Below are 9,587 nucleotides of genomic sequence, written 5' to 3'. Positions count from 1 at the left end.
ATGAGCCAATCTAAGAAGGGAGTTTTTTCTGTATTCAAGCAAGAAGGCAATAGTAGACAAGCGCCATTCTATTGTCGCTGGACTGAAGAAGAGGATAAGCTGTTATTTGAGGCTGTTGATTTGCATGGTCCTCACAAATGGTCCCTCATTGCTCGCCATATTCCCGGTCGCACACCTGTTCAATGCTCAACTAGATGGCTCGGTGCCTTAAAGTAAGACATCCACATAGCATAGTTGTCAATGCATTGATACTAACATTTGGGCATAGTCCTCATGTTCATAAAGGTCGTTGGTCAAAGGAAGAAGATGAGGCCTTAACATCTGCAGTCAAGCCCTATTTGAATGATGCATCAATGACTGAAGACAATCTACCATGGAGTCGCATTGCACAATACATTCCTAACCGCACTGGTATCCAATGCCAGGCACGCTGGACCGAGGCATTAGATCCTTCTGTGAGAAAAGGGCGCTGGAGAAAAGAAGAAGATGATATGCTCAAAATTGGCGTTGAGAGATTTGGATGTTGTTGGATTCGAGTTGCAGGATCAATCCCGGGTAGAACACAACGCCAATGCAGAACAAGATGGAACCAAATTCAGTCCAAAAGACAAAAGTCTCAAGAAGATGCAACAAAACCAGTTATCATCAAGAAACAGCAGCAAAAGAAAAAGAAGCGCGCTGATGGTGATGTTGTACAATGGAAGCCCTCTTGTCAACAAAAAGCTATCAATGCTTTATCCGCTACTCCTATTCAATTGGCTGTGCCAGATCAAACACCTTACATTCTACTGAGCAAGCAGCAACAAGCCATCGTAATCCCCTCAGAAATCCTCTCTCCTTTGCAATCTCCCTCTTCCTTCTCATCCTCTTCGTCGTCATCTGTGGACGAAGAAGAGGCGGATGACTATTTCTGTACTTCTCCAGCATTAACATGCTCCTCCAGTGATACATTCATCTCCAACAATAACAAGCATTCATCACCCAGCGCTTTGACAGCCATGGATGCCGCTAGCCTCTTGGATGATTTCGATCAATCATTCACCACATATGCAACTGACAAGACCAACGACACCAATAATCACGAAGCATTATTCAACTCTTTGTTCTCTAATGAGCTCTTGAGCCAGTTCGACCCTGATTTGCCATCGCTCATGTTACTCGACGTTCCTTTCAACCACAATCATACACAACAACCACCTCAAGTACAACAGTTAAATGCTACAATCTCGCTGGAGAATTTACTGTTGGATTCTGAGCTTTTCTTGAACTACAGTCCTTCTGCCACCGAAAACACTGCTATATCTGCTTAAATACACCAACTCTTACCGCTACTACTACTACCACTTTTTCTGTAATATATCTTCATTATTTCCTATGTATATGTTAATACTTGTAAAACGTTTAATGTCAATAAATTTATGCTCTTTCTGTACTATAACAAATGACCCTGATGGTTGCAGAATACAATTGGAAATGATTTACAGCTGTATATTTGTATCACCCAATTGTTCTATATTTCGTAGCTTGACCCTCCCCACAACTCTGTACCTAAATTTGGGAAACAAAATCAGAGAGGCAGACAGTAGGAGTAAAGAGTAATTTCCCACCAATATCCTCAGTATATTGGGGTTAATGAAAAAATACCATGTTTAATAAAACCTAAAATACAACGCGTGGAGCACTGTACACAGGCTGAAATATACATGGATCTCTATAAAAACTAGAGGCTAAACTTAAATTGTACCAACAGTGATACAGCAATTCAATATCACTAATGTTAGGGTTTGCCATGTTGGAGACTAACTGCTCATGTAGGTTGAGGCTAGATACTGTTACTCTGGCCTCACTGCTAAATGAAAAATATACAGGTCGCATCATCTGACACTGTTGAAATACATAGAAACTAACCATAACCATGACTTCCGGCAATCGGGCGGTCGCTCCTGTTGGTAACTTGCATTGTGCTCACTAGATCTTGAATATAGCCCTACAGAGTATAAACAAACACAAACACCCTCTTATTGGAAGGGTAGCATTGAGCCACAACTGACTTGATTTGTTTGTTTTGTGGGATTTGGTCAAATATACACGTTTGAATCGTGAGAAACATGTCCGTATGATGATCTTCAAGGAAAGGCAGACCAGCCATGTTTACAAAGTGAATCATTGGTCCTACAGAGTGCGATGGCTATATTCGTTCAAATTCTAAAGATGATCTTGCTCTTGTGACCAAATTATACCATCATAAATGATCATGGTTGCTTTGAGCGATCTCACACGGACAATTTCCCCACAAAGACGAATTTATTTTTATTATACCATGATGCCACAATGGGTATAAACCATCCCTAATGCATGGCATCAACGATAACCCTGTAGTCAACTCTCTGTAAGCATGCCCGAAAAGGAATACTTGATCCGTATATTTGTCCATGTGCTGTTGTCAGTTGAGCGCTAGTAATCCTTTGGAAATGATTCCGCCTTCTGTTGATATTCATATTGGAAGCTGCTTCCATCATAGTCTATATAATACAAATGAATATCATTCATGTTGGCTTCAGCGTTTTTACAGCTCTGAAATAGTAGCCATCTACATCCAGTTGCATCGCATTGATTATCATCTTTGGTGTATAGAGTCCGAGTGCCATCGTTGGCCTCCCCCATGTGCTCAATATGGACTGAAGGCATGCCATTCATATTAGCCATTTGTTTGTTTCGCCATAAACATACCTGCTTTGTTTGTCATTTCACAGAATTCTCCCACTCAGCTAGTAGACAATAAACAAAAACGAACTTACCTTCATGCAATCAATAGTCTCCATCTCTTTCTCTGTTCACACACATAATCATGACAATTATCGATCCTCCAATAAAAGAAACGACTGATTTCTATAAAGCTCTTAATGCTCGGTCGAAAACCCCGTGCGAGGTAACACTATTTGACGATGAATCCGATCTGGTAGTGATGGTGTCAGAAGAAGAGAATGTGAATTGCTCTCGAGAGAAACAAACGCCAGCAGACTATTCGATCAAGGTAGGTGAATGTGATGAACAACCGCCTCTTTCACTAATGCGGCCATAGTACAAGATATCCAGGAAAAAGAAGTGGTTCATTCTATCCATTGTAGCGCTTCAGGGATTCATTGGCCCATTGACAAGCTCTATATATGTACTACAAATGCTATACTTGCAAAAATATTACCTGCTAATAGAATAAGATATAGGTTCCAGCCATTGCACAGGTGAGAGAGTCGTTTAATACTTCAATGACATCCATCAATGCCACTATATCACTATATGTCTTTGTTATGGGGTTTGCTGTACGTTGTATTCATCGCCCATTGAACATGCACTCATCAAATTATTAGCCTCTATTATGGGCATCACTGTCGGAAAGACATGGGCGTCGCGCTGTATATCTGCTATCCACTCTGCTGTATGTGGCATCAACAATTGGATGTGCATTGTCCCATAACATAGGTCTTTTCATTGCTCTGCGAGCATTACAAGCTACGGGTGCAAGTGCTTCGCAGGCTGTTGGTGCAGGGTAAGCTGCAAACCGACCAGACAGCGCACGGAAACACTTACATTTCAACCTAGAACTATAACCGATCTATTTGACGTGCATGAACGGGGAAATGCCATGGGATTATTTCTCCTGGGAGCTCTTATAGGGCCGGTGCTTGGGCCTATATTGGGTGGATTCATCAATGAATGTGAGTATCATATGCCCAAATCAATGATGTGCTCTAACAAGACGTTGTTAGTCATGAGCTGGCGCTTTATATTCTGGTTTTTGTCAATCATGGGTGGTGTCACCTTCTTCTTGATACTGTTCTTCTTGCCAGAGACATCAGCCATCATCCTCAAGAAGCGAGCAGATTATTTAAAATTGAAAAAAGAGTTAAAGCAAGATACAGAAAAGAAACAGCAACTACACATTAAGTTGAGTGATGAACATACTTCAACAAGCATATTGAGGCCCTTCAAGCTGATGGTAAAGCCGGTAGTTATCATTTCAACCACGCCTTACTCGATTGCCTATGGATTCATGTATTTTGTCATTGCAAGTCTGCCGCATCAATTACAATCACAATACAATTTCTCCAGCTATCAAATTGGATTAGCTTATCTAGCGAACGGTATAGGAAATGCATTGGGGGCGTTTGTCTCTGGAAAGCTGGCAGATAAAGCGCTTGCAAAATCAGTGAATAATCGCTTGGAATCAAGATTATCGCCCATGTGGTTTGGTATTTTGCTGCTTCCCGTAGGTCAATTGATGTATGGATGGTGTGTAGAGATAAAGGTACATGTTGCAGCTACTCTGACGGGCTTGTTTTTGCGTAAGTAGAGCAGTACTGTGTTTCATAAAACCATCCTAATACAAATTATTGTATAGTGGGCCTCGGTGTGGGCATTGTACAGACGCCAGCAAATACATATATTGTCGACTCGTATCAGAAGCATTCTGCGTCAGTAATGAGTGCAGCAAATTTGATGAGATGTGTTTCAGCAGGCTGCACGCCACTCGTTGCGCCTACTTTGATAGATCATATAGGAAATGGTTGGTCTTTGACTATTCTAGCGGTAATTAGCTCATTGAGTGGTATATGTGTGTTCCTTGTGCAACGATATGGGCAGCATTGGAGAGAGCAAAGTAGCAGTAAATAGCCAAACACATTGTATAAAATAAAACATCTTTGTTGCATTAGAGCCAAATGAACTATTGGTTAGCGTATTTGGAAAGATGTCGAGAGGAGCGTATAAGCTACTACGTCTTGATTGACTGTATGCCACTGATATACTGTATGTTAATCTTTCAGAATGCAACTTTTGGACAACTGAACATCCAGTAAGGATTCTATACACATTATCATGAATACACTTGGCCTGCTCTATTTGATTTACCATGGTGCTTGGATCGTTAGATATATAATCTATACGAAATTAGAGGACTTACCAACTAATGACAAGCGCTAATACACTGATTCTCAAGTTGATTATGAAAAAATGTGTTTTTGGTGTCTCTGAAGGCTTCAGTCTTCCATCTCAATTGGCAGATTCAGCTGATATTCAACAGTTGTCCATTAGAACTAGGGATATGGAGGATGTTTCTTTACTTTCAATTAGTGTGGATCGCAACACTGGACGTAAAGAAGCTACCTCAAATGACAATAATCATAACATGATAAATTTATAGTCCCTAGACACTTTTATAATCCTAATATGGAAACTGAGTAGCCAGGCATTTGTCAGGCATGGTCCATATATGATTAAAGATGCTATATTAAATTACTATCAATCAACAAACAAGTTTCTTCTAACATTTTAGCTATTATTAATATTGCGATATTAACCGAAGATCCGCGGCAGCACGAGCCACCTGAACGTAGGTTGATTTCCTGACCTACGCTTTGCTTTGATGGAAACCAACCAAAGAAGAGTCGAAATGCCCATCATAACGTAATAGATTTATGGTCTGTAGACACTTTCAAAGTCTCAAAATGGAAAGAAACTGATCTAACAAGTATTTTGATAGACTGGCGTTATTAAATATAGAATACAAGGAAAATAGCATGGCTGGAGATAGTGCTATGTAATGTGTCACCTACTTTCTATACGCTTCAAAAGCATCTATTACTGTATTGCCTTCATGATGAAAAGGGCATTGAGTTTGCCAGCTGGCCCCACAAGCCAAAATTAATTCAAGCCCAGAATCATAGTCTGTTCTAGATTGGACAAATCTTGATAATTTTGGACTTGATTGAGCTATTTTTGCAGATTCAACTAAGTAGAATATAATGATCATCCTGTATTTTCTTTAGCTTTCTTGGAGTATTTTTCAAGGCGCATCCAATGGTACCAAGTAAAATAGATGATTTGAATAAACTTATCAAAAGATTTATGAAAATATGAAAAGAGGTTTCTGGCCAAAATGTCGAAATTTTACATATCAAAGTCCCACAAAGATAATTTCAGAGGTTGCTTTGGATCGATAGGAACATTTTGATTCAAGATATACCATAGTAAAAGTCTCCATTTTCAAGGTGAAAAACGCGGTCGTTTGATTTTTGATGAAAACCATGAGGGGTACCTCATGCTTTTTGGCCATTTTTTGGCCATTTTTTTTTGGTCCCCAAAAAGTTGAGCAATAGTGGCAATAAGTAACTGCCAGATGAGAGCAATTGTTTGGTGCTATTCTGGCAATCTAAGCCGGCCTTGAACGCGAGAAAACGCGGCTTAAATGCACTCAGATTTTGCTGTATCAGGGATACTAAGGACTAAAAAGAGGAAATACCAGTATGCTGCTTGCCCGTATATGAAGTAGCTACGTGTATATGGATGTAGAACATCACATAAGAGTCAGGTCCACAGATAATATCAAGTGTTTTCATGTGTAAGTGGAGGATCAAAATGAAAGTAGCTGTATTTTGATAAGATCCGCAAGGGCAATCGGAAGCGCGAGCTGTCGCTACGCAGGTTGGTTTTCACCGAAGCGAAGCGAAGATAGTAGAGAGCCATCCGAAGCATAAACACTCGTAAAACCATAATAAAATGCTTCTCATTCACTGTTGAGGTGTATTCAAACAACACACGACTCCATTTTCGCAGTGTGCTAGGAACGTTCAAAAATTAGTATAGCAAAGCCTCACTATTGTGTTCAATTACGGTCATGTCTAGTCAAAAAGTATATGAATATTCAATCGACCGTATTGTCAACAAATACACCAGCTTACAGAAGCTATATACAGCTACGTTGGATTTCCATCAGAGCCACTTCGTTTGAAAACTCCAAGAGTAAAGCGCTTGCATTGTCTTCTCTATATTGCTGCAAAATCACAGAGGATTACTATACCAAGCTTTCGTGTCAAATAGGGTATATGGATTGTGTTAAATGTTCAACTTCAAAAGCCCATGAAACCAAATGCAATGAATACAGCGGGAGAAACAGGATTAGAATATTCTTGCCTCATATTGCGGTCAACATAGTAGAGCTACGTCTTGCTGGCTGGTCATTTTACACTATCAAGGCCAGGGAGACGAATAAGTGTATCGTGATGAACGCAAGCCCTTCTCAAACTACATTTGGTACCCGAAGCAGATCTACGACTTGTGAAATTACCATTTACTGCATGGGCGTAAAGCACATACGTGTTTGATTTGAATCAATCAAATTTCCCCGAAGCTTATATCAGCTCTGTACATTAAAATCAGAAATTGCAACTCTCATTGGAATAATTCAGCAACTTGGCTGACTATCTTGATCAATATACGTGTGTTTGTGTGTAATAAACTGTGAATTCGATACTTACAGAAATGGCTGCCCCTAAGCAATCAGTCTCTCAGGGAGACACAGAAGCTAGCAGGGTGATAAGAGTCAGCAATGCAATTTTGCAACGTCCTGTAAGCTTTGTTACCGCCTGTCAATTACATGTAATATTCAAGCACTCGGTTTTCTTGCCTCTTACTGCTACCAGACATATTCCACACTCAAGACTATACAACTTTTGACATTAGAGAGCTCTTGGGCCATATATCAATTGTCTTGTTTTGTGCTGAATCACACCATGTTATCCCGGGCTTGTACGAAGGTAGTTACTATTGACAAGCTACTAGAAGCAAGCGCATGTTTCTTTGTTTGTTTCCGAGGACACTGAACGATTAATTTGAATGTTTGTTGTATTATTAGTAAATGTTTGTTCGCGGTGATATCTAATGTGCGGAGATGGGGCTTTCGAGTGCTTAAAGCTCAGGGAGGGAAATCCGAGCTTGATTTCAGTAAAGCCTTTAGTGTCCTGTAACATTCAAATTATTATGATTCACCACGACATGAACAGAAAAATCAGAAAAAAGAGACGAAACCTTTGGGAAAGGATGTCTTACAGTGAATGAACTATTATAAATAATCAAGGATTTTATTTCTGGAGATTTTCATCCTTCATATTTTCCTCCCTTCAATGAAATCCTTCTTGTCACTTTCCATTGTCTGCCTCTATTTAGGCTCTAATGTTGCAAATGCATTGGTAGTGAGAGAGGATACCGGATTCGTGATTCCAGGTGGCATTGAAAGTCATTTTCCTACCCACATTGTCAAGTTGAAGGCAAGAAACGTTCAGAATATAACCAGTAAGTAGAAGTTGCTGTAAAATGACCCATTGCGCTGACCAGATTTTTACTAGACTTTGAATCAAATGACTTTATCAACCATCACTACAGTACCTTCCAAACCATGCGTGGATCACTTCAAGGCAAGTTCGACATCAAGGGCGCCAGTCTTCACGCAGAATCTGAGGATTTAGAGCCCAGAGCTGTCAAGAATATTGACATTGGAAACGAATTCAAGGCAGTTGTTGGATCATTTAACCCGTCTTTTGTCAACTACCTCAGTCAATTGGAAGATGTAGAATATGTCGAGACAAACCAGGTCTACAAGGCAGCCATTCTTCCAACCGTCTCCAAGCCTCAGCCTTATATCTCCAGTCAAGTGTCATCAAAAAACAAGCGCAACATTATCACCCAAATAAACGTGCCTAGCTGGGGCCTTGCTCGCATCAACCGTAGAAATAAGGATGACATGACAACCTATTCTGTGGACGAATCTGCTGGGTAACTGACCGAATGTTCTATTTTCCATGTAGCATGGCTAATACCATTTGTAGTGGAGGTGTTCATGTGTATGTTTTTGACTCCGGAATTAATGCCGACCATCCTGATTTTGCTGGCCGTGCCAGTATGGAAGCAAGTTTCATTGATTACGAGGATAATGTCGATTATGCTGGTCATGGTAAGCAACGGTCTTTTCATGACATGCCTCTTATCTAATATATTACTATGCGTACCAGGAACCCACGTAGCTGGCACAATTGGAGGTAATTCTTACGGTGTCGCCAAGAATGCCATACTGCATGGTGTCAAGATTCTGGACCGTAATGGTGATGGCACCACCTCCGCTTTAATCCAAGCTATCTCTCATGTCACTCAGATTGCGATTCCCGGTCGTAGCATCATCAACTTATCACTTACTGGACCACGCTCACAAACCATCGACGACGCACTTTCCATGGCGGTTCAACAACACGGTATTCCCATCTTTGTGTCAGCTGGTAATAGTGGAGACAATGCATGCGATTATTCACCATCAGCCAACCCAGATGTGTTTACCGTCGGTGCATCGAATCAAAATGATATTATCCCCAGCTTTTCTTCTTACGGTGAATGTGTACGTATCTATGCGCCTGGAACAAACATTACAAGCAGCTGGTTAGGCAGTGAAAGTCAGACCATGGATGGAACAAGTATGGCCAACCCGCATGTCACTGGTATTGCTGCTATGCTGATGAGCGAGTATGATTTCCACTCTGCCAGCGAACTCTACGAAGCCATCATGAACATTGCTACTGAAAACGTGTTGACCTCTTCCATAGACGATGATGGATCTGAGAGATTACTAGCTTACAATGGTCCCGAGCGTTTTTAATGTGATAAATCCTATATATCATAGAAAATCAAATAGTCTTAATTGTAATCATTATGACCGTATTACCAAATAATTCATGCGTTTCCCCCCCAGTCAATATAGATTTGAC

General features: G+C 40.5%; 3 protein-coding genes across 3 annotated transcripts; all 3 read left to right on the top strand.

Annotated features, from left to right (window-relative positions):
• GPX2_1 (Glutathione peroxidase 2) lies at positions 1–1,310 on the top strand (the record flags this gene model as incomplete). The annotated part of the gene is made up of 2 exons (XM_064826988.1): positions 1–212; positions 269–1,310. The coding sequence occupies 2 exons, from the start codon at positions 1–3 to the stop codon at positions 1,308–1,310; spliced, it is 1,254 nt and encodes a 417-aa protein (XP_064676045.1).
• Positions 1,311–2,848: 1,538 nt separating this feature from the next.
• On the top strand, positions 2,849–4,671 carry ATC70_007729 (uncharacterized protein; the record flags this gene model as incomplete). The annotated part of the gene is made up of 7 exons (XM_064826987.1): positions 2,849–3,034; positions 3,083–3,169; positions 3,225–3,320; positions 3,369–3,547; positions 3,601–3,716; positions 3,768–4,343; positions 4,400–4,671. 7 exons carry the CDS (start codon positions 2,849–2,851, stop codon positions 4,669–4,671), a joined length of 1,512 nt encoding a protein of 503 aa, XP_064676044.1.
• Positions 4,672–7,958: 3,287 nt separating this feature from the next.
• ATC70_007728 (uncharacterized protein) lies at positions 7,959–9,478 on the top strand (the record flags this gene model as incomplete). Its single annotated transcript, XM_064826986.1, has 4 exons — positions 7,959–8,127; positions 8,181–8,607; positions 8,661–8,785; positions 8,844–9,478. 4 exons carry the CDS (start codon positions 7,959–7,961, stop codon positions 9,476–9,478), a joined length of 1,356 nt encoding a protein of 451 aa, XP_064676043.1.
• Between the last annotated feature and the right edge of the window lie 109 nt (positions 9,479–9,587).

Source organism: Mucor velutinosus (assembly GCF_035048745.1).
Source record: "Mucor velutinosus strain NIH1002 chromosome Unknown tig00001553, whole genome shotgun sequence".
Classification (NCBI taxonomy): Eukaryota; Fungi; Mucoromycota; class Mucoromycetes; order Mucorales; family Mucoraceae; genus Mucor; species Mucor velutinosus.
The sequence above is the reverse complement of the archived record's forward strand: the minus strand, read 5'-3'. Positions and strand labels throughout refer to the sequence as shown.